The 24,548-nt window shown below is 39.7% G+C and overlaps 1 protein-coding gene across 2 annotated transcripts; it reads right to left on the bottom strand.

Annotated features, from left to right (window-relative positions):
* Positions 1–1,347: 1,347 nt before the first annotated feature.
* On the bottom strand, positions 1,348–24,248 carry BUB3 (BUB3 mitotic checkpoint protein). 2 transcript variants are annotated; one of them, XM_084845971.1, is made up of 8 exons: positions 24,185–24,248; positions 18,739–18,933; positions 17,389–17,458; positions 14,018–14,169; positions 9,124–9,282; positions 7,562–7,739; positions 6,998–7,214; positions 1,348–3,133 (listed from the first exon to the last, which is right to left on the bottom strand). In XM_084845971.1, exons 2-8 carry the CDS (start codon positions 18,931–18,933, stop codon positions 3,124–3,126), a joined length of 981 nt encoding a protein of 326 aa, XP_084702097.1. In that variant the 5' UTR covers positions 24,185–24,248; the 3' UTR covers positions 1,348–3,123. The 2 variants fall into 2 exon arrangements, with proteins under 2 accessions (XP_084702097.1, XP_084702098.1); XM_084845972.1 differs by lacking the exon at positions 1,348–3,133 and having other exon boundaries at positions 6,994–7,214.
* Between the last annotated feature and the right edge of the window lie 300 nt (positions 24,249–24,548).

The following is a 24,548-nucleotide window of genomic DNA, read 5'->3' on the forward strand; positions in this document are numbered from 1 at the left end:
TCCACACCTGCTCCTATTTTGCCATCCTTTTGTGCCTCTAGTGTCTGAAGATACTAGATAAAAGATTCTAGCAAGCCATTTATTGGTATACTATAATACCTAATGGTACTAATGCTATAGTTTAGTATGATAGTAGAGTACATTGACAGATTGTAAAACTGTGCCAATCATTTTCTAAGGCTGAGAACTGTGGCAATAGAGAATGGCTGCATTAATAGAATGTAATAATTTTCATATTCGTCATAAGAGAATAAAATAGGAAAACTTCCGGTTCCAAAAATACTCTTACTACTAAGATTTTATTGTTCTGGGAACACAGAAACAGCATATATTCTGTCTTTTAATCTGGAGGGTGTCCAGGCAGACTGGGGAAGGAGCAAAGTTAAATGTAATTTGTCCCAATAAAAGATGACCAAGCTATGTCAACACTATCAGTATGTTTTGAGGGGGCAGAAAACAGTAAGTTATAATTCCTTTTATGCTTCTGAAACAAAACAGGTTCCAGCAGGACCACATAGATTCAGACATGATCCACATGCAAGTAAGGCAAGAGCTTCCAATTAGGGCATGGGGACCATAACAAGAAAGGGGCCTGAATAGCAGGCAAGTGTCCAAATTGTCCCTTAAAGAAAAAATAATTGAGCAACTTCCAGTGAACAAGGGCATCAAGTTGACACTGAAACTATGTGAGCCATTGCCAATTCTGAAGCAATAGCTCACAAGAACTATATCCCCACAAGGACAACTTTTACTTGAACCCAAGCCCACTACGCATCCAGGAGGAGATTTTAATTAAAGTATTTTTATCCTGCTCCTTAGGCAAAAAGCCTCCAAGAGTGGCTTACAATGAGGTAAACAAGACTCTCAAAGGGAAATTTCTGGAACCTGGCAAAGGGCCTAATTCCTATGGAGAGGCGGGGAGGGTGAACAAAACCAGACTCACTCATTCACTGTGAATGCATTCCCTAAGATAAACTATAGCAGCCTTATCTGATGGTTTGCATAATAAAAGCAACCCCATGTTTTGAGACTATTTACAATACCAAGTTCAAGGAAGTCAAAAAGGCAGCAAAGTAATAGGTTAACACTTCAGGGGTTCATACACTTTAAACTATAGATTTGTCTGTATTCTTCAATGACAATGCAAAAACAGGGCATTTGGCGCAGGGCACCAAATTAAGCATCCCAAGGGTCTCAGTGAGTTCTAGCCGTCATAAGTTTGTATTTGTGTGAACAATGTCTAGTGAAATCTTAAAGTCTGAGGAGAGGTGGAGCAAGCTTGAATGGATAAGGCTTCAAGGCCCATTTCATGGCTAGGAAAAGCAGCATAGATTATACAAAGGAAGCAACTATGTAAATGTGTTTAATTTGCAAACATGTACACAGCTAGGAAACTTTGAATTTTATTCATGCAGAATTGTGATTCAAACCCATTTTGTTAGGTTTCAGGCCATATCAATGCACACACAGTTTTAAAACAGGGAGTGTAGAATGTACACATCCCTGTAACTAATGCCCAAAAGAGAGAATCTTGTACCATTTCCCCTACACGATATCTCCAGCCGACTGCCACTATCAAGTATGAGGCAAGTCAGTGGCAGAGAATGACAGAATTAAGGAGGCAAGATATTATTGCCAAAACATAATCTGTTTTGAAATAGGTGTTGTACACAAATTTGCTTACCACTGACAATTGAGTCATCTGACAGCCCAAGATGAAGACTGCTTGTCTAAACTCGACAACTGATGCACATCCCCTAGATGTCCAACTTTAAAGTATTGCTATGTTCTGAGAAACTTGACACATTTTTGTGAAGCAAAGGGTATATAGGGGGTATCTTACTACTTCAGGAAATTCAGAGTACAACTGTTTATAGTCATAATTATTCGTATCTGGTTAAGTTCCATATGTGAGAAAAGCTCCTGACATTTTGAATGTCAAAACAATGTTCACAAAAGCTGTAAATAAATGGCTGCGCAGATTTTTAACAGCAATCAAGAGCCAAGCATTCGTAAAGTGTAGTACCCAATTAGAGTGAACATGGAGAAATATTATTCTTTAGTGCAACTTAAGGAAAAAGTTTCCCCTTGAGCGCTTCAATGAATCTGGAATCACACACATAGAAATCTGCTGTTAGGCATTAAGTACTGACCTGCAGAAAAGATTCCAGGAGAGGAGAGGCAGGCGAAGATCTCAGGGCTTCCCCACCAGGACATTCCCCCTGCCCCCCACCAACTGAGACATCCACCACCACCCTGAGGGAAGGATCCTGATACAGCTGTAATTGTGCAGAGTAACTAATGGCTTCAAATGAGATTGCATAACCCCATCCACATTTTTAAAAATGCATCCAGTCAATTTAATGGGGACTTGAGCATTGTGTCAACTCTTTCTGAATTGGGGTGCATATCTAAAACCCAAGTTTCTTTCTCAAAAATCACTTCTCAAAACAGACATCAGTTTTCAAGATGTACCATAACACTTCAGCTTTACACTCACTACTCTCCAATCCTGCAAACTTTCAGCAGCTTCTTCCTTAAACATGATGAAGATAGAACCTAGGTTGCAAGTGACAAGATATGCAAGTGTCATAGATATGCAATGCACACTTCTCTGGCTCTCAGTTAGGTGCCTAGGCCAAAACTCGGTTTGCCTACTATTGTCCCTGTCCAACACTCTAGTCAAAAACATCTGGAAGGCACCAGGTTGCCTGCCCCTGCAATATAAATTAAAATGCAAATGTTTCTTCCACTTAAATCAAGGTTGAAAATTTATAAAACACTTGCTGAAGTAATATTGGGTTTTTGAAAATATTATTTATTCAAACAGTTAAACTACTATTCAGTATATACAAAAATTCAACTACAAAATGTAAGATTTCAAAGAAATTAACTGGTTTAAAGAAACATTTACTGTTACAGCTGAAGACAACACTGATTCCTGGATATGCAAAAAAGAAAAGAATGATAAAGAGTATACTGAATGATTATACAAACACTAGTTTCAGTGAAACCATTATTGAAATAGATCTTCATTTAATCCAGGGATTTACTTTTATGCTATCTTGTCAGAAGCAGGAGTCTTTTGAGAGAGAGAAATCACTGAACATTTTTGGTCAGAAGTTAAGTAGACCTGCAATAAAGAAGTGTGTTTCAGAAAATAGTTTGTATTTTCACAACAACCTGAAAGAACTTTCAACAAAATATCCAAGCTGGAAAAGAATTTTGTAAATCAGAAAGACATTCACTATTTCCTTGCATTTCTAAACTCCTGAAGAGTTGAAACAGCATCATTTTACCAATTTAACGTTTGCAAATGGTAATAGAGAAGCTTTAATTTAGGAGACACTATCACTTAGAATATGGTACACGTTTACTTCCATGGATCACTACAAGAATTTTTCAGCATCTGGTTGAAGACTGGCATAAGCAACATGTCAAAAAAGCATATTAATGTTTCAGAAATTCATTTATAGGCAGAAACAAGTCCAAATAGATGCCTGTCTAAATGCATTGCAATTACGTTACAATTATTTTGCGAATACACAGATATGCTCTGCCTTGTCTCAGCTCATTACCGATTCAAACAATTTGCCCTTCTGGGATCAATTGTTTGCTAATAAATAATTGTTTGCAGCCACAAAATGATATTAAGTATTATTCTTATTAGTTTTGCTTCTACATCCTGTAATATGATTCAAAACTAACTAATTCCCAAGAGTCTAACCTTAACCTTGCTGTATTTAACAGCCCAGGAAATGATGAACCATCTGTTTCAGAAAATAATGGACAGCCAAGAGGAAATATTGTTTAATTGTAGATTAACCTCCTCAGAAAGCAGAATGAAGCATCCCTATAATTAGCAAACATAACACAAGGATAGAAACAGCTGAAGTCAAAGTCATGTGGCCAGGTCTTCAATCTACTAAAGGCTGTTTCCCATGTTACAATTCCCTTATTAATGCAAGTAATTTTCAGGAGCACTTCTATTAACAAAAACTGTAATGTGGGAAATGGATCCAAATATATATTTTTTAAATTTAGTATTTGCAAGTTGTACTCATGTCAGTGTAACAGACTACAGCAGAAAGAAAGACAAAACCAGGGCTAGAAAAGACTGACTAAAAATCTGAAAGATGAATTCAAGCCCTCATTAGGGCTGGCGTCTAAAAATATGATGCTGGCTCTTAAGAATTTGGAATACGATGACAGCTTATATGGTTTGTCTTGATATTTTAAATAAAACATTTGATGAACATGTCCTACAAGAAGAATGGCAACAAATCTACACAAAAGGTTTCATGGTATTTATTCATGTTAACCTTATGGAAAATCTTGATAAAATGTTGTATTGTTGGGACTTCTTCAGTTGATTTCAGTGTGGTGGATATTCTTGGGAAAAAGGTGGCTGGGACTGCAATCTATACATGCTTATCAGGGAGTAAGTCCCACTAAAATCAATAGCTTGCACTGTTATATAATTAAGGTTGGAATTCTATGCTCCTTTACTGGAGAGTAAATCACATTAAGTTCAGTGGGGCTTGTGAATAAACATGCTTAGGATTGCACTTCAAGTTGATAAGTAAGCTCAGCAGGGTTCCAGAAGACAATTTTGGCTGATTCCACCTTCTACCTGTGCCCCCCGAAAAGCTATTCTAGAGGGCTGGGGGACCACTTGAAATAAAAGCAGGAAGAAGAATTAGGAAACATCACCTCTTGCCCTGTTTCTCCAGTGGGGAGCCTATGCTGGATCCTAGTTCCCTCCATGAACAAAAGGAGCCCTTCCATCGACGGGGTGGGGAGCATAATTTAATTTAACTCAATATATATAATTTGGAAATATATGGATAGTTCTATAAACAAAAGTCATTTTAATTTAATTCACAACCTCTTCACTGGTGCCAAGATCTCAGCAGCTGCTACATAACATATTTATGATGCTTCCTATCAGAGAAGATATAAAGTATGGGAAAATGCTGACATGTCCAAACTAATTAAATTTGTGCAGATAAACAAACAAACAAAAGGAGTAAATGTTGAATTAACTTGGGACACCTTTTATTAATTTCTGTAAATAGCAGTATAATTTGGATAATGAATAAGTTCAGGTGTTTTGTATTAATTTTACATTGCTCAATTCAGTTCAATTTAATTTTTAGATTTACATCTTTTGTTCATATCACATTTTGCATCATTTCATTTCCTTTACTATGATAAAACACTCTGTGGACACTTCTGGACTTTTACTGTGCATCCTTTGAAAACTGTATTTAAAGAGAGTAAAAAGAAAAAGAAACCCTCAACAGCACAGGTACAGCCAATAACCTGGATGTGCCAAGGCAGTGGGACACAGCATCTTGTTTCCCATTCTACCCCTCGTCCCCCTCCACTAGCCGGCAGGACTCTAGTTGTGCTCCAGAGCATATATAACCTTTGGAAGGCCACCATTTGTTTGGATTTTCATGGGAGATAACACTAAGCATCCCAATGGTTTAGGTGAAGGGTGACATAGGGTCTTCTCTATCATAGTACCTATCTTGTGGAAGTCCCATCAAAGAAAGCAACCCCCTCAACATACTGCTCTTCTGTATGTGAATTATTTTTAGCTAAATTTTACTGTATTGATTTTGTTTTTACACTTTACTGTAAGCTGCCTTGAGCAAAGGCTTTTTGGAAAATAAAGATAAGTAATTTCTGAACTCACAGATCATGAATGTCTGCACCAGCAAACTTACTTGGCATGCATTATGTTACTGAAAATAACTGTTCTGACAAGATGGGCTTGGAGCCTACCATTCATCACTGACTTCCATGAAGTTTATTCCAGGACTCAATGATTCCGTTCAATTTCACAGATCTACTTTTGGGATATTTTATGATATCCTTAATAAGCAACAAGATGCCAAGTGTGAGAATGCACACAGTCACCTTAATTTTGCAATTTCTTGCAGAGAGGTAGTTCTGTCCACACAAAGCTTTCCCACCAGAAAAGCCCCGCCCCTACATGGTTCAGTGAACAGAAATGCTCCACGCACACAAAAGATGTAGCGAAGAAGGATGCCAGCTCAAACAAGAGCTCTGAATTGGGGATGGTGTGCATGTCTCCCCCCCCCCCATACAATATGAGAGAATTTTCAGTTTTGATGTTAGGCGAGGTTATTGTTTTACCAGATTATATATATACTATAGCATAAAGGCTACGTTACTGATTCTCCTTCTGTATAGGCATCTATACTCTCATTTCTGCTCCTTCTTTTCTTCCTGAAGCCATATATGCTATTGGCAACCATAAAGCTGTGGTTATAGTGGGAACAAAAATACCCACAGAGCTTCCAAAAACTGTGAGCATATGAGTTTTCTTGCTACTATAATATACTCAAGTGGCAAAATTGAATGGAGCAAAAACTGAATGTGCACAGTGGCTAAGGTAAATAACTTGATATATTTAGTTTCAGGCCAGATGAATTACAACAAAGCTACAAAATCTAATCTCTTCTTTGCTAGCAAAAGTGGCAAATATTGGACATGAAAGAGTTACACATTCCACTTTAAAGTTATTTTCTTGCAATCCTACACAATTACCATAACCATCTCAGCCTTCGCGTATTGTAGATGAGAGCCTAGATCTAGGAGCAAAAAAAGATTGCTAATAGTTCAAAATCTTAAAGATCCAATATAATTAGACTAGCCTTATCAACTTAATTTTAAAGCAATGTGCTAATAATAATTCCACAGCTTCATATAATACTGTCTATCCACAAAGAATGAGAGTTTGACATTCTTCTCCTACAAAACAAGTAGACAATTTTATCCACCAGCCGTCTATCAACCTACGGATATTGAAAGCTTGGGGAGAACAAGATAAAATCAACTCCAGTCCTACTGTCAAGCTGTACTATCTAACAGGAATCAATAATGCTATTCATGAATTTAGGAAAATTAATAAAACCTGGAATAAACGCTAGAAAAAGCTCAAATACAGGTGAAACATACTCACTTGGGTTTTGTTTCGGCATCTGTCACTTGGCGAATATAGATACCATCTTCAGGATGTTCAATGTCATCCATTTCATACATATATGATGATGCTATTGCAAGGGTGGTTCCATCATTACTGAAAGCTAGTGATGCTATGCTGGTAGGATAGCGGTGGAACTGGCAGAGTCTCTTTTTATTGAATGGATCCCAAATATTGACAAAGCCGTCAGAACCACCTATAAATTGATTTGTGAAGAAGCACACTATTAGGAACTAACATTACTGATTTCTGTACAGTTTACTGCCTATATAGATAGTTCAAGGGCACTTCAGATACATTCTGCATAGAAGGAGCACATAGTGTAAGATAGAAATCTTACCAGATTATGAAGTGGAAACTATATTTTTCAGTTCATATGCAAGTATAAATTTGGGAGTTAAAGGATATCTCAGGAATTTGTTGAAGGAATAACAAAACAACTGAAGTATTTCACATGAAACTGGAGCCATTATAATAGAAAGATTATATTTGATCGACAATAACCAGCAACAACAAGAGAAAGTAATTAAATTCTCATGTTACCTGTAGCAAATGTGTTATGGACATTGTGAAAAGAGATGGCGTTGACTGGATAAATCTGCTCAATGTTATTCTCCTTCAATCTGTGACATTTGAAAGCATATTTTTTCTTCTGTACCTCCAAACTTGGATCCAAATACTCAACTGCAACACGACCTTCTATAGAACTTAACACATAACCCTATGGGACACAGAGAAATTTCACTTACTGCTATAACTGATCTTTTGTTTTTCTATTATGCAACTGCTCTAAGCCATGCACAACAATTCTACATCTCACATTTAAGTGCTGAGACACACAGGTGCACTCCGAGTCCTGGGGGTTCATGAAAATTAAATGTGTGAGAGAGAAGATTCCAAAGGGAATTAAAGATTCTTTCCTTAGCAATGTCTCCTGTAAAAAGAAAGTTTTATTCCAATTCTGACATTCTATCTCATCTATGAAAACAGAGAGTACACACCAGTGCCTTTTAAAAAGTGTGACCACCCCCCCCCCGAAACTCCTCACCAGGGAACACTTTTGCTTATAAATAACATCCAGTGAAGCCCACATTCGCTTAATGTCTCCTCTGCATAAGACAACTCTAGATCTTCTTGCCTGTTTCTTACTATATGTCATAAAGAAAAATCTGTTAGGTTTTTCCTTTAAACTTTTTCCACTTCAAGAGCAGCAGGAAATAATAGTGAGACACTGTATTGAACCCTAGAAAAGGAAATTATGAGAGAAACCAAGATTCTTGTTCACATGTTAATACTTCTGGTAGCTTTGATAAGTTCAGGAAAGAGTTACGCCTAGGGATGCTGGAGAAATCTGAGACAGATTAAAATGAGCTCGGATTTCTAAGAATCCGACCTGCGGAATCCACTGCAGAACAACCCCTTCAGGCCCTGCAGAGTCCATGGACTTTCGGGTGATTTTTTTACTTTCCTGAAATTTACGCATATAAATCCGTAGAAAAATACGTAAGTTTCTGCCGAGGAAATGTAGAATGGAATAGGAGACAATACACTAAATGCTACATACTGAGGTAAATTATGTAAACATTTACGTAAATACTTATGTAAATATTTCCGCATCTTTCCGCATGATGAAAAAAAAAATATTTGCATCCGTCTGTGGGCAGATGATGGAACGAAAGGCACCTGACAATCCGCAAAACGCAGAGCGGATTTTACACAGTCCGTACATCCCTAGTCACGCCCAGCCCAGAAATGACTCCTAAAGCAAATAGTTTTTATCTAAGCCCTGTAACAGTATTCCCAGAATGCTAATTTTCCTAGAGCCTGGCATTTATGCTAGTCTAGTGTTCCTGCATAATTCAGTTCTCTCTGATAATTTTGGAATCAAACACAGTGTTAAAGTTGTTATAGCTTTCAACCGCATTAACAGCTTCAAAACCTTATAAGAAAAGAAAAGCAAATACATCATTTCTTTTAAAGACAACAATAAAATTAGCAAAACTCAAAATAAAGCAAGTCAAACAAATTTCAGCTGTTGATGCGAGGGAAAACCATTTTTCTTTCCGATGGCTTAAATATGAAATAATGCAGCACAATTTAAATACCTGTTTGTTAGGAAATGCTCTGATGCAACGGGTCTGATATTTAAGACTTGATTCTCTTCTCTGTTGAACATAGCCCATGTTTCTTAAGTCCCACACCAGAACTCTCCGACCAGCTGTTCCCACTATCAGTCTGTCACCAGACACAGACAATGTATACACCTTTGAAAAAATTAGAGTGATATTACACTTTTCAGCTCCAGTACTAGGATTTGTATTTGGACAACATAGAGGTAATGTTAAAAAATGACCCATTCCATTAACATGTGCAATGATAGGAGTTTTTTGTGGAAGTACGAAATGCGTTGTGGAATGCTATCCCCAGCAAGGCCTGCCTGCAGTCAATACATTCATCTTTTGGGGGCAGGTTAAGACTTTCCTCTATTTAGAGGCATATGATGAGATATGATTGACTCTTTAATCCATCAGCTGAATTGTTTATGGTTGTCACTGATGCTGGTATCAGGTTAACCAATCAGGTTAAAGGATAATTGTATTTAGCTGTTTTAAATTTGTATGTTTTAATTTTGTTGTAGAACGTCTCGGATCTTTCTTAAGAAAAGTATGTAGTAATAATTTTTTAAAAGTGAAAGACTGTCAAACTTAACTGTCCATGAAACACTAAAATTGGTAATACATGGCCTACCAAGATCGCCCCATGTCAGAATGCCAAAATCCTACATACAAAATCTTCCTGTAGCTAAGACCTTTAAAACATACAGAAGCAGCTGTTTCTGTTGCTTGTCCTCCCTCCTCCAATTATTCTATATGCCTCTAGTTACATTTCTCAATCTTCCAAAGAAAACCACTGCTCTTCCATCCTGCTCAAAAACCTAAAAGACCAATTCCACCCTATAACAAATAATATAGCTGCCAGCTCGCCCAACCCCAGCTTCCCCAGATCTTCAGTACCATAGTTATTGAGCTGCCAATGGTTTGCACACAATGCTGCACCATCATGGTTAGGCTTTGGAAATGAAAAGAAGGGGGCGGGGGGAGATTCATCTGTGAGAAGGAAGGAGGGATAGGGCCAGATCACATAGCCTGCAGGCTGCCCAGAGGTTGCTCGAATATAATTATATCTGCACCAGGACCATATGAATAATTTTGAAACAAAAATAGTGTTAACTGTTCTACATCCCAAAAGGTCAATCAGGAAAAAAGGTCTTCTGCCTAGCTTTCAAATATACACAGAGAGAAAAAAATTTACAACTGGAAAACCCAAAGCTATGTTACACTAAACATTATGCTGTTCATGCTGTCTCAGTCTGTAAGCTAATTGATAAAAAACTTCAAAGCATTGTTATAAACTAGCAAAACATTGCAAAACTGCAATCTATTTTAATTTAAACTAAAATAAAACTTAACTGTTTAACTAAAAGTTTAATCCTTATCAGATAAAACCCTTCCAAAGTAACAATTAACTCTTTAAAAATTATTAGCTCTTTCAAACTATACAACCTTTTAAAAAGTACACATCTTATCATTCCATATGTTTAGGATGCAGTCTAATATCCAATTACACACCCTTAATTTCTACTGGGATCAATACATCTTGAGCACATATTAAATTGTGCAACTGTGCAATGTGTGGCCCCAGATAATACACTCATATTTCAAGTTTATAACAGAATGACAACAGCCCAAACTCCAATGACAACCAAATTATTATACAAAAGGTACTTGACTGCGGTATAAAATGCAGTAACACAAAAATACCGTTATGGAAAAATATATACAGGAAATATTGCATCAGGGATGTTAACTATCTTAAATCTTCTTTACAAACAAACTGATGTCACACCTGTAAAGTATTCTTTCTACACCCCCATAGCCATAAATCAAATGAAACCAATGTCATGAAATAGGCTAGGTGTACACATTTATCAGAGACAGTATTAAAAAAAGTGACATAATGAACCTTGCTGTACCAATACAAAGCTTGATTCAGTGTGGCTGTCTGTTATACGGCATTCTGTGAGCAATTCATCACAGTTTTCTACATGTTACATACAACTATAAATCACAAGTAAAAACAATGCAATTTTATTCTGATCAAAGCTCTTGCCAATAGATTCAGATTGTATAGTGGCTATAGTACTGGCTATTCAGACATGATGAGGTACAGACTGACAGCTCACGACTATAATTAGGAAGTATTTAAAATAATGACAAAAACCTAGAATAAAATAAATTTTACACTTGCATTCATCCGATAATGAAAATGAAAAGACTAGCAATAGTTCACAGATAAGAACTTAATGAATACTATTAATACTATCGCTGTCTAGTGAGCTGAAGTACTTAAAGCCTCATCTCATCTTTTTCTGTCAAAACATGTATCTATTCATATCATGAGACTGAAGTGTTATATTAAATTAACACAGGTCAAATTACTCTTTAAGGTTGATTGCTGGCTACAACTTTTCCCACCATAACTTTTGCTTGTAACCCAAAGGTATTCCAGGTTGAAAACCAACCACTTTTATCTTATTCACAGATTCTGAACAAAAAAAGATGGTAAAAGTAATCAAGTTGAGACAGTCAAGGTTCCTGTTTATTTATTGTTAACCTGCCTTTCAGAGCACAAAGCCCTTACAAGGCAGTTCACAAGACTCTAAAACACATAAAAACTCAATTACAATTTTAAAAAACTAGAAGCACCTACGATTTTTTCGAGTTCAGCCAAATTCAACCAAATACAGACTGGAATAAATGTGTCTTCAGAGTTTTGGAGGTGGGGGTTAAACCAGCAGTGATGAGGCCATATATCTCCCCCCAGATGTTCAGACATGTTTCCAAACCATTTAGAGCTTTAAAGGCCAAAACCAGGACCTTGCATTGCCCCACAAATGAATAGGCAGCCGATTTAACAGACACAGAATAGGTATAATATGACCTGAACACCTAGCTCCCACAAGTATTCTAGCTGCTGTATTCTTAACCAATTCCAGTGCCTACAAGGGCAGTCCAACAGAGTGCATTACCACAATCTAATCTGGATGTGACCAAGATATGTATCACTGTGGCTAGGTAGGGCTGCAGCTGCCCAACCAGCCTAAGCTAGTAAAAAACGCTCCTGGCAACCAGTGCCACTTGTGCTTCCATAGCACAGAGTCTAGGAGCACTCCTAGACTGCATACCTGGCTGTTCATGGGAAGTGTGCTCACCATCCAGTCAGATCTAAACCTTCACCTATATCTAAACAGATACACTAGCAAAGGCATCCCTGCGTAACTCTACCTTTTTTGCTCACTCGTTCAGTGACTTGACACTACCGTACAATGTAGGCAATGCTGCAGCTGAGCTTCTATAATACAGCTTTAGCTAAGGAAGCTCCCTGCTGTTCACACATCAATTGCCTATGAGAATTGGTCTGCCTCAGGCTTAAGAAAAAAACATGGTCTTATCTTGGTTTGAGATCTTGACTTGTTAATTGTGGCTTATGCAAACCAGTTTCTCTAAGTTTGGAAAGAACAGAAAACTACAGTTTAGAACAGGCTTGATAAAAATCAATATTTAAAAAAAAACATCGGATTTTTAAATTTAAATCAGATTTTGAATTTTTCTTAAAACAGTTAGTAAAAAAAGCCTAGGGCAAAGATATCATCATGAATACTAATTATACAACTTTTAATTATATTCTATGAATATGTTAACAGCAGTTTATTGAGATGGGAGATAACCTGATCAGTCCTATTCTGCACTGCAGGTGGTGTACAGAACTGCATGCTCACTCACTCGCTCTCTCACTCGTGCGGCTTTGCCTTTTTAAGTGCAAAGATAGAGAAGTTCAGTGAATAAAGAATTTGGGGGATATGGAATAGATCTGAAAAAGGAAGAGTCTGAATATAAATGCAATGGATAGGGGAGGGGAATAGAAAGTAAAACCAAAAGTGACAGAATATATTCATGCAGTCCTGACTCCTGAGGAAACTTCTGCTGTATGTATCCTCCACAAAAATCCATGTGCATATTTTGTCAATGTTGTTTGTTGAAGAAAACTAACCAGAAGAATAAAGCATCTTAGTACAATTTAAAAACCAATTTAGTGGTGTTGAGTATGGCACATCATGACAAAAATACCATGATTAATTGAACAGCTGGAGCTGGTTCATCTCTTGAATGACTTCACAAGTTCATTCTGCTTTAGTACTAAAATGACCAAATTATCATTCCATTTTTTGATGAAAATTAATCTGAAAACTCCTCAGAATAATTGCTTAGTGTGTACCTAGCTTCTAATGAAACCTACTTCTCTGAATGTGTATTAAGGTTATATTATGTACTTCTACTAAAAAATGATGATTAAATAGAATCTTTCTCACTAGTGATTTAAATCATTAAAATTGAATCCTTCCAAGAAGCGATTTAAATCATGGTTTAAATCAATCTGATTTAAATCAAATCAACCTTGGTTTAGAACAAGCCAGGGATGGAAGCTTTAAATCTCCTTCCCTCATGTGCAAAAAGAAGGGAGGAACTCATAAACCCAAGGCTCTTAACAACCCAAGGTTTGCTGTTATGTCTGAACCACACCCTTCGGTTTTTCTGGGGTTGCAAAGCTTGAATTATTTACTGAAGGTAACTAAAGAGTTAACTGTATTTTTCTGGTATTTTTACGCCAAGTAGTACTTGTTAAACATGTAAAAACTCACTTTTTAAGTTTAATTTTACCCTCAGTGTTTTTTCCTGAATATTAACTGTAAGCAATTAATTAATCTGGAATATATTAATACTTTAACAGCTCAAACATGTTTCTCGACCACATGAAAAATAATTTAGCAGTACAACCCTATATATATATCTACTCAGAAGTAAGTTGCACTGAGTCCAGTGCAGCATACTCCTAGGTAAGTGGGTGTAGGATTGCAACCTTAATAGTTTAAGTACAAACCTTTTCAGGCTGAGAAAATGTCCCAGCATTACAGGGTGTTCTGGGGTCCCATAACTTGACTGTTTGGTCCCAACTTCCTGTTACCATTACATTCACCTCTGGACAATATTCAACACATCTGATAGGAGCATCATGGGTGCCAACAAGATTTTCTGTTTAAAAAAAGAAAAACTATTAATACACATAACTATACTAGACTTATTGATAATCAAATTTAATAAGAACAGAGCAATATTCATACAGTGGTAACCCAGTCTGGTAAGATATGTGAATGCTGGGACATTTTTCAAAGGATGTTTGATCCTCTAATCTTCGCAATAGATATACAGTTCTAAGTGTTAAATGTAGACTAATAGATATCAACTCAGTATTTCAAAGAAGCTTATGGGGGGGTGGGGGGGTACCCATGCAGAGTTTTTCAAACAAACAAAAGAGATTTGTGCACCTAACTCTGCTGGGCTCCTCTGAAAATCCTAGCCATGAATGGCATGTTAGAAAGATCTAATAATCGGCAAATGTGCCATGATCACATTAGTTCATACCTTTGCCACTTGTAAGTAATCAGGCACTTTCAACAAAACATTGTCAATAAAACCTTTATTCCACATCATCATTCATTATATCTATAGTATTAAACTGTTTTAGAAGCTTTTAAAATGAGGTTCAATACTTATCCTATAATGCTTTACCTTCTTTCTGCAACTTTGGGACAGAAACAAATGAGTACTTTTTAATCTTCTAAAAGTTATTTTTAATAGCTTCTTCCTCCATAGCAATAGCCCAATTCTCCATATCTTTAAAAGACTTCAAGCAGCCACTTGGTGCATTGGGACATCACTTTAAGCCATTGTGGCCTCACAGTAGCTTATTTTTGAAATAGTCCACAATGCCCTGTCACATGACCAGGCTAATAAACTACTGTGAGTAACTTCTTCAACTACTGTGCATAATCTCAGTCATTCCCCCACCCCGTCCCGCTGCAGTCCTCCTCCCGGAGCAGTGGCACTGTTTCACCCATTAACGTTACAGCAGCCTGTTTTAACCTTCTATGATATCCCAATAAGAGGGGGGAGATGTGGGGTGAAATACAGGGGCTTAATTCAGCACTTCCAGCATCACCCTGACAAGGGGAGGGGGTGGCTCTAAAGTTTGCAGGATTGGGACCAAACTTCATATACAGCCTCCCCTAGTCAGGAGGCACCTGATGCACCATCAAAACTGTGCAATTACCCCAGAGGACAGAAAATCCCAGGTGTAGCCAAAAGGGGATGACACAAATAAACCCTTGGGGTTTGCAGGGTCAGGACAAAACCCTCAGTTGTGCATTTCCCCCCATAGCCATTGATAGCACAGATGCCTTTATTATCCAACACTGATGACAATAAAGTAGAGTTGTGCATTTCACCCCCCTCCCAGACACTGCTGGCAGAGACGCTTCTGTTCGCTATAGCAAAATTGCGCAAAAGCCCACCATCCACCCAGCACTGGCCTGAAGCCTTTATTGTGTCAAAATCGCAATAGGGCTTTAGCACTACAGTGAAGTTTCACATTTCACACACACCCCATTGCTGGCAGAACGGTTTCTGTTCCCTATACTGCTTTTGCGCTAAAATGCAATTACACATTCCCCCCCAATCCATTTTGCTTCCTCATGGAAAAGTGCACACAACAGGAAAAGGGGTGGGAGCTATAACTCCCTGACAGTTTGCTGGAATGGGGTGAAATTGCACAGGTGGGATGGCTTCATGGGAAGCTGTAGCAGATAATTGCAAAACTGCACTTCTTCATGGAAAAGTAAGCAGTACTTTCACTATTCCCCTATTTCCCAAGTTGCGCAGTTTCAAAGTAGCAATCAGAGAAGCCTATCATTGCATAACTTCACTGTAGCAGGATAGTGCAAGGCTGTCATTGCACTCTGGGAAAACTGTCATTTTGTAACTGTAGCATGGTATCAAGGAAGGCTGTGCTTGTTTGGCTGCAGTTGCCCCTGGGCTGCTTATTAGATCTCAGAAAAATGGCTCTGCAGGATGGAGCAGGGTGGCTGCAGCGGTTTTGGCTGCTCTTGCTAGCTGACTCTGTAGACAACTGGAATAAGCTACAGTGAGCACCAGACAGCATAACCCACAGTGGGTTAAATAACCCTTACCACAGACCATGGATTATCAAAGTGGCTTATTTTGTCCAAATAAGCCATTGTGGATTTAAAAACTCCCGACAGACAACATGATAACCAACGATGGGTTAAATAAGTTATGGTGGGTTATTTAACCCATTGTGGGTTATCATGTCATCCGAACCCAGTCAGTGTTTGAAAATTTGAAATCCATTGACAATGTCACAACATTAAGACCATCTAAGCAACTTTTCTGACATTCAGCTAGTCTGCTTCCTAATATCCAAGTGGCTAACTCTATTTGTCTTTACTAACCACAACCACTATGAACCCTGAAAAAGATCCTCTAAGCAAGTCAGAATAATACGTTATTACAAGCAAACAGACCCAATTTTGCATGGGCTGGAATAATCTTTATTTTGCTAAAGCACAGTCTTAAAGCAGACTTACACAGCTGTCAAGCGCATCTAAGTGAACCTATCCCACCTTAGGCACGACCCCTGCCATGATGCACTCTTATACCCCCCTGAGGGATGGGTCTGTCCATTCCATTCCTCTAAGAGGTGATGTCCCACAGCAGCGGGGAAGGGGCAGACCTATAACTCTGTTCCTCGGCCTACTAATCTCCCCTGGCTTCTAATTATATGGACTGTAAAGCTAAGTGCTGGTTAAGGAAGTCTTTACCTAGTGACTGAAAATGTTACTGCAGGCTTCAACCATATGGACGCATCCAAATTAAAATTAATTAATACATTTTAAAAACAAAATAACCCTGAGGTGTAGACACCTAGGGGCCCCTAGGTGTGCATGCCAAGTTTCAGATTTCTAGGTTTCATGGTCTTGATGCTATGGCATGGATAAACAGATGGATACCCTCTTTTATTATTATAAATACACTCAATTTTGTCCTTCAAATTTCTCCATCACCCCCATTTGAGGATTTTGCAAGAGAGCTTTTCACGGGAAAAAGAACAATGGCCATGTACAGTATTTTCCCTTAAACAGCTCTCAGGCCCAACATACTACTTTTGAAGAGCGGTACAAACTTCAAAGAAGCTTGAAGAGCAGTTTAAGAAGTTCTTTGGGACACTAAGAGAAACAAACAAACAAAAAAACAGTACACTCCTATACATGTTTTCCCTGAAGTCCCAATGACTTTACTCCCAGGTAAGTTCTGCAGCCCTAACGGTCTAATATTGAGGCATAGTGTGTTTTGTGTTACTTCAGCAGACTCTACTGCACTTCTAGATTAGTTTACCTTGATCAGTGTTCAAATCATGCATTTTTAACTGTCGATCTAATCCTCCGCTCCAGGCATGTGTGGGGTCCTTCAAAAGAAGAAAATTGTTCACTTATCTGCAATCCAAGAACTAACAAATATTTTAAGATGCACTTCTTTAAAAAAAAGTTGTATCCTCTAATGTCACCTAGGGATTAACAAAGCAACATTCTACTTATGAGTAGCCTTTCAAGCTCATACATATGAGAATTTGGAGTGAGGTTGCTCTTCTACCAGCTATAGTAAGCCACATTCAGAATTTACTTTATACCAACAAAGGAGTAGGGCAGATGAACGAATAGCACTGGGGCAGAAGGTCACCCAGAGTTAAGGGCAGAATCCTATGCATGTTTAGACAGGACGGTTGGGGAATGCTGGGAGTTGTAGGACTTTTTCCTGTCCAAATATGCATAGGATTGCACCTTAAGTATCTAGGGAAGATACTGGGAATTATTCCCTGTGCAAGTGGCTTGAACTACTTTACTGGGGCAAGAGCAACATTTTCAAACACTAGCCCACAAGATTACAAAAATCAAGATTAGGAAATAAATTCTCAATTCAACATATTTGACAACACCATTCTGATAGGCATTTTTCACAAAGAAAATTAACCTTGATGACATCCTGAGGCACAATAATTACACAGGAATGAAAAGCTACTTTGTTAGTTATAAAAACAAAAAAAGCCATCAAAAGCCAATGTGACTGGTTTCCCATTTTTCCTTACAGGTTTACACTCAAAGTTATTTTTAGGCAGGGCTGTCAATCAATTTAAAAATTCTGATTACCCACCTGTTCTTAACTGATTACATTTAATTATTATATTGGCTTATTACCAAAAATGTCAATAAGGGAACTTTTTTTTAATAATGAAAGTAAGCTTTGTTTAAATAACTTTTCTTGAATTGTTAGAAAGCAAGGTCATCTTTAGTATTTTCTTTTTCATTCCCTATTACAGCAAAACACCACAATCACAGTAATATCAAAACCAAAAAGCATGTCCTTAACTCATAGCTCTACCAATTAATCAAAGGCCAGGATCCTGAGAAGCCCATATGTAAGTGGGCTTCTCTGAATTTTTGAGCACACAAGGGTTGTTGCTTCAGAGCCTGCCCCTCCCCCGGCATTCCAGAAGGGGCTTCTTGGCAAAGGACTACTGCCAGTAGAGAGTCACTGAAAAGCCTTGTGTATGTGCAGAACACTGTACATGGTGCTTTGGAATCCAGCCGAAACCTCTGAGTAATCTATCAATTAAACCAATTACAACTTACATCCCACCTTGATACTTCCAAGAATCAAAACCACTACGTAGCAAAGTAAAGCACTTACATAAAAAGCACAATCAAGTACAGCTCCTGTATGTTGATACTTGAGTCTCATGGTGTTGGCAGGAACATCATACAATCGAACAGAAGTGTCCCAAGATGACACAAGTAGAAACTGAGATGTGTTAGGACTGAATTTCACAGATGAGATTCCATCTTCTGGTGGTTGGTTCAACTTAAATTCATTTGAGCCAGTCATCTGAATAAGGGTTGTACAAAAGTTAGCTAAGGAATTTGAAAATATTGTCTCAAATTATCTTTGCCTAAAATTTCTGGATAGGCAAGTTTAGAAGAGAAATTACATCAAGCGCTTCATTACAATGCCTATTAAATACCTTGTCAATTTATAGCACTTGATATTTATAGCTTAAATCTTCACAACACAAAACTGATGTAAAGGACTTGGATTACACAGAACTATCATGGTATTTATATTCTGATGATGTTTAGTGGTTGTGAATTCTTGTTATAAACCTTTGGGGTATCTATTATGCAGTAACAAGTATGCTACTTTCGATACTTCAAGAATATGAGGGAAAGCTTTAAAAAAGAAAAAGCAGCCTGTAGAACACAGTTTTCAGAATGCAACTGAATTCAGAATTCAGAATGACTACGTTTGGATGACATGCTGCAGCTCGACATATTTAACTCATGATGAGCTGCAGTGCCTGCAGGCATCAGATTAAATATGCAACCCCCTAAAATAGACCATGGGTTATGCGAGGGTTTTAACTCTCGCATAACCCACGCTCACCGGATTTGCATGACACAAGCACCTCTGAGTGGGAGTTGCATATTCAAAATGGCAGCTGCACAAACCCCGGCCTCACCATGGATTAAATAACCTGGTGGGCTGTTGTGTCATCTAAACAGCCCCGAACGGTCATTAACTACCTTTAAACTAATCAGCAACTAAATAATTAACCACTTACACCAGTTTAGCAAAGCAAAGTATAATAAAGCTATTACTGCTGAATGCTCTACTTTTACATCAGAAAAACTAGTTTACATCAATAAAACCCAGTATAAAATAATAGCACCTCTTGTGTATACACATAAATTTTACAGACTAAACATGAGCATTCCCCTCCCTGTTCTAAAAATAGCTGGAAGGTATAGAAAAATCTGGAAGGTATAGAAAAAAAATATTTTATTTAAAAAAATCCCTGGAAAAACTGAAAACAGGACCCGAACAAGAAAACAGTACTACCAGATTGTATTGTTTTAGAATGCTTATGGACATCTTTATTTTGGATCTCAAGATACCAATGTTGGCCCAAGAGCACAATCACATTGGGAAAACAATAATGGTGCTACAAGGAACTCTATATTATATCACGCATTTATTCTAATAAATAATATTTATACTAATGCCAATTATTGAAAACACTATTTTTTCGTTACTTCCAAAGCGCACACCAGAAGTGGTAGACTCTTCCCACACAGAGGAACCATAAGATTAAATCACTGCCTGCTTTTCCTGATCAAATTTTCATGTTCATGGTATTATACAAAGGTCTATCATCGGTTGATACCTATATGGAACCTCCTGTTGAGAGGCAATCATGATATATATGTACTAATACCAATTGGAGTCTTCCCACGGTCATGGAGCTGGAGCCAAACAAAACCAGCTCAACAACCCACATCAAAAACAGAGGTATCAGAAGACCCAGGGTAACCCCAAGTTTTGCAGATATGGAAACCATCTTTTGGGGGTAAAAACCCTAACTCAGTAGCACAGAATGGAGAGTGAGGAAGAAAATGTCAACCAGATGGGAGGGTCAATAAAATGGGATGAAATGGCACATATACAAAACCTGTAGAAAGGTCTCATTGTCTAGATAGGTCAGAGCCTGGTTCACACTGAAAAGCTATTTTAAAATGTCAACAGGACAGAAATGTGAGCTGCCCATATTCATCAATGGAGAAATAAAATGAACGTAGCTGGGATTGGGCACAATTGTGCCCACTAGACACCCACACACAACCAATATGGACAAAAATAGAGCCAATGTTGTATAGTGGCGAGAGTGTTAGACTGGGAGTCGGGAGATCCGGGTCCTAGTCCCCACTTGGCCAAGAAGCTCACTGGGTGACTTTGGGCCAGTCACAATCTCTCAGCCAACCTACCTCACAGGGTTGTTGTTGTGAGGATAAAATGGAGAGGAGGAGGATTATGTACGCCGCCTTGGAGGAAAAAGGTGGGATATAAATGTAATAAATAAATAAAATACCCCAAGACAGGCCAGTGAAGACAGAATGCTGACAGACTGCTGCAGGGGGGGAAAGGACGGGGGTGGGATAATGGCATGCAGTGGCTGGGTCCCTGAACAGAACAACTCCACATTTTGTGCAACTTTTTGTTGCAGGGCCCTACTTGCTTAGACCAATTCCAGTTCAGTTCTCTGAGTGCCATCGCTTATGTAGATAAAATGGCAGCAACCACACAGAAGAGGATGTATCAGCAAATTCAGACAACCCCAATGTTTGTGGAAGTACAAAAAAGACCATCCCAATGAGGACTGAGTGTGCTCAGTGGCTAGAGAATGCTGACTGTTTATTGAGAAGGGAAAATGGAAAACCAGGGGGGAGAGGGAATGAAATGTAATGGCTGGGAAAGGGGGACAGAGGAAGAGAGATACAGACATAGAAGAGTAGAGCAACAGTCTCCAATGTGGCACCCATGACCCAGGCTGAGGCACCCGCCAAGCTACTGGATGAAGCTATTCCTCCATTCACTTGTATGGGGGGGGGGGAATCTTCCCTGATGAAAAACAGCTGGAGGTGCAGGAGGCAAGTCCACCTCTCACCAAGGGCCCTTGAGGAAACAGCATCCTTAGTGGATCTGATCTTCGCCCCTCCCTCCAGCCGCAGGCTGGCTTGTCCCCTTCCTATTCAAGCCAATGGACTGATCCTTTCACCATCTTAAAAGGGGAGGGGAAGGAATCGTCTGTGCTGAGAAATGGCTGGAGGCAAGAGAAGTTCACTCCCTTAGTGAATCTGATCTTCGCCCCCCCTCCAGCCATTTTTTTGGCGGGGAGGGCTTTTTCCCTCCCCATTTAGACTAACGGAAGGAAGGCGAGAAAGAGGAGGCAGAGAGAGAAGGAAGAAAGACACACACACACACCCGTGCCAGAAAGACAGAAGGAGGGAAGGAAAGGATATACGAGAGAAAAGATCCAGAGAGAGAGAGAGAGAGAGAGAAACAAGAGTGAGTAGTGCACACCCACACAGGATACACAATCATGTACACACACACAAACACATATAAGGGGGATGCTCTTATCATTTTTTGAATGGGCCTCTACCCCTTACAGCATCCAATTTGTGGTGGTGCCCAGGGTACTTTTTCAGGATGCCAAATGTGCCCCCGGGGTGGAAACTCCTGGGACAGAAAGAACCATCTCACTGTCTGGATATGTAATTTCCTGATTCACATTGAGAAGCTATTTTTAGGGCACAATCTTATGTGGATACCTGGCAGCATGGTATCCAATGCAAGGCGGAAGAGAGCAGAGGCGAACTTCAGCTCCGTGCGCCAGCCACCCTGCATTTCTGCTAGATGGGTAATTTCACCTTGAAGCGGGAGGGAAGGAGGTTGGGGCGGCCATAGGATAGATCATAGTGCAGCCACCTAGTCCCTGCCCTGCCCCTGGGAACACCTCCTTTTCCCTGTCTCCGCACTCTGTTTTCTGAGCACAGAGAGGTATCCTGCATAGTTCTCTCTGCACTGGTTACAAGGGGCAGGGGAGCGCTGTCAGGAAATGGAACTATCCTATGCCCCTCAGACAGTGTCGAGGGGGCATAGGATTGGTCCCTTAGCTGTCCCCAGGGATGGAAGTAAAAGCCACCCATAGAAATCAATAGAGAAACCCAAGATTTAATATAGTTGGGGTTTGAGCACCAATGCATCTATCCTATCCCATCCCCAAAATTCCTGCTCTTTCTAGCTCAGTTCTTATGTAGTCTGAAGCGTTTTTAAAATAATCCTGCAAATGCACATTTCAAAGCAACTGAAGGATGGAAGATGCTATGGCTGGAGAAGAGTGGTTTATCACAATCCTGTGATGTTTTTCACATGGAATACTGCAGTTCAAACTCTGTGTAGTTTACAAGAATCTTGAAATGTTGTCCGGAAGTACTGCACCCCTATTGGGTTAAAGATCTTCAGATCTTCCCCTTCAGATCTCCTCCCAGGGCAAAACAAGTACTCAGTTGCAAGCAGAAGCCTCAGGCTCCACTATTCACATGCAGACCAGTTGTACTTTTAAAGCCAAAATCCTATACACACTTATCTGGGTCCAATTCAACTGAATGGGACTTAATGTTGTGCAGACATGTATAGGATTATCTCTAAATGCTAAAAAAACCCACCTGCACATGAAGTAAGACACAAGTTAGAACAGGGACACCTGTTTCTGATGCTAACTTCCCTTTTTTTCTCACACACACACACACACCATAGTTACAGGCTCAAGTAACACATGCACACCAGGGATATCCTGCAACATTTTGTTGCAGAGACACACATGTATTATCCTGAATACCAGTTGCCAGGAAGCAACAGTGGGAGATGGGTACTGCCTTCAAGCCCCACTTCTGAACTTCTCAAAGGCATCTGGTCAGCCACTGTGGGAAGCAGGATGCTGGATTAGACGAAATTTTGGTCCGATCCAGCAGTGCCCCTCTGTTCTTATGCTTAACGTCACAACCTTGAATCTTCACAACACAAAACCATTGCCCTATGCTTTTAAGCACTTGTTCCCGGGAATGAAGAGACGAATGCCTTAGGAGCAACAGCAACTCTGTTGAGTAATGAAAAAGGGTGGGAGGAGAGGAATTTACCTTTAGCCCTCCCCCATGAGATACCCCACCCCCATTCCTTACCCACGTTTATTACTTTTGATGGATCTTTCTCACTAATAGGTTGCATCACAGTACCTCCCAAGCACATTTACTGGGCGCTGTTAAGTTGCAGCGAAGCATTCACTCGCATTCCTTCAAGGGGAAAGTCTTGCACCCCGATCTTAATGCGTACTTACTTGGAAGGAAGCTCCATACTATGTCCAATGGGACTCACTCCAGAATGAAGCATACCGGGGGGAGGGGGGGAGCTACAGAGCCCTTTCCTCTGGGTTATGGGAAAGAAAAATGAATGACAGAGAAAACAGAGGACGACAGGAAGCGGACAAGAGACGGGAAATAGGATGGCAGGGGGAGGATAATGAGCGTGGCCTGGAAGGGACCCGTATAAGGAGAAAGAGGAAAGGACCCTCAGCCCTAGTGATGAAGAGCGGGGGGGGGCGCACTCCTCCCTTCATACCGCGCTTCCCTCAGGCCCGCCGGCGACCTGAGCCCGCCGGGAAGACCCGCAGTCCTCCACGGCGCGCCACGACTCTTCCTCCCAGAGCCAAAAAACAAGAAGACGGGGCCCAGGCTTCCATTACCTTGTCCTCCAGCGTTTCAACGAGTCGAGGCCTCTCTCACCAACCGCCTTCCTCCTCGCACTCCACACACTTGCGCGCGCGCGCCGCCCACCCAGCCGACTCCCAACAGCCCCGGCTCGACCGACCAAGCGCCGCGGCCGGGGATTGGTTGGTTTGAATGACTGGGGTACACGCATGCGCCGCCCAGCACGCTCAGCCGGCACCGAAGTTAGAACTACAACGCCCAGCATGCAATGGGCTCCGGTCAAATTTTTTTCGCGGCCTTCATTGCGGCCTGATACTCTTTGCACCTCTCGACAAGCCTCCCTCTTCTCCTATTTCCCTCGTTCCAGAAGTCCTGTCGGTTTCTATGGGTTTTACTTTC

Source organism: Heloderma suspectum, chromosome 3 (assembly GCF_057233095.1).
Source record: "Heloderma suspectum isolate Gila_16-S chromosome 3, 16-S_ref, whole genome shotgun sequence".
NCBI lineage: Eukaryota > Metazoa > Chordata > Lepidosauria > Squamata > Helodermatidae > Heloderma > Heloderma suspectum.

Bases quoted from the DNA above. Each gene is read 5' to 3' on its own strand.
- BUB3 (XM_084845971.1), bottom strand. From the start codon at position 18,933: ATGACTGGCTCAAATGAATTTAAGTTGAACCAACCACCAGAAGATGGA. The intron at 7,740-9,123 runs GTATTTAAATTG...TGTGTCCCATAG, and splicing joins GAGCATTTCCTAACAAACAG to GGTTATGTGTTAAGTTCTAT. The intron at 7,215-7,561 runs GTAACATGAGAA...ATCAATTTATAG, and splicing joins CCATAACACATTTGCTACAG to GTGGTTCTGACGGCTTTGTC.